The sequence below is a fragment of the Coturnix japonica genome, unplaced genomic scaffold (genome assembly GCF_001577835.2).
Source record: "Coturnix japonica isolate 7356 unplaced genomic scaffold, Coturnix japonica 2.1 chrUnrandom532, whole genome shotgun sequence".
Classification (NCBI taxonomy): domain Eukaryota; kingdom Metazoa; phylum Chordata; class Aves; order Galliformes; family Phasianidae; genus Coturnix; species Coturnix japonica.
Window position 1 is genome coordinate 23,135 of NW_015439915.1, and position 661 is coordinate 23,795.

General features: G+C 51.1%; 1 protein-coding gene across 1 annotated transcript in view; it reads left to right on the plus strand.

Moving 5' to 3' along the window:
• Positions 1 to 661, plus strand: part of LOC107307284 — a 15,643-nt gene that overhangs the window by 9,673 nt on the left and 5,309 nt on the right. Inside the window, exon 6 of the mRNA XM_032441751.1 lies at positions 423 to 642. Coding sequence (XP_032297642.1) covers positions 423 to 642 — 220 coding nt within the window. The remainder of the gene's footprint in view (positions 1 to 422; positions 643 to 661) is intronic.

The window sequence follows — 661 nt, forward strand, 5'->3', positions numbered from 1 at the left end:
TCATCCTGGAGTCATTTTTGAGTCTAAAACCTTCATTTTTGGTGCAGGTTCTCCACCAGCTTTGCGTATTACGGGTTGGCCATGGACCTACAAGGTTTTGGGTCATCCTGGAGTCATTTTTGGGTCCAAAACCACTGTTTTTGGTGCAGTTTTTGCCTATTACGGGCTGGCCATGAACCTGCAGGTCTTTAGATCATCCTGGAGTCATTTTTGAGTCTAAAACCGCTGGTTTTGGTGCCGGTTTTGCGTATTACGGGTTGGCCATGGACCTACAAGGTTTTGGGTCATCCCAGCATCATTTTTGAGTCTAAAACCTTCATTTTTGGTGCAGGTTTTGCCTATTACGGGCTGGATATGGACCTGCAGGTCTTTGGGTCATCCTGGACTCATTTTTGAGTCTAAAACCTTCATTTTTGGTGCAGGTTCTCCACCAGCTTTGCGTATTACGGGTTGGCCATGGACCTGCAGGGTTTTGGGGTGGACGTCTACGTGAGCCAGTTGATTTTCGCTGCCGTGGATATCCCCGCTAAGTTGATCTCGGTGTTGGTCATCAGTGGGGCCGGGAGGAGGGTGGCGCAAGCGGCGGCTTTGGGGTTGGCGGGGGTCTGCATCCTGGCCAACGCCATCGTGCCAATGGGTGGGTAATGGGGGATATGGGGGG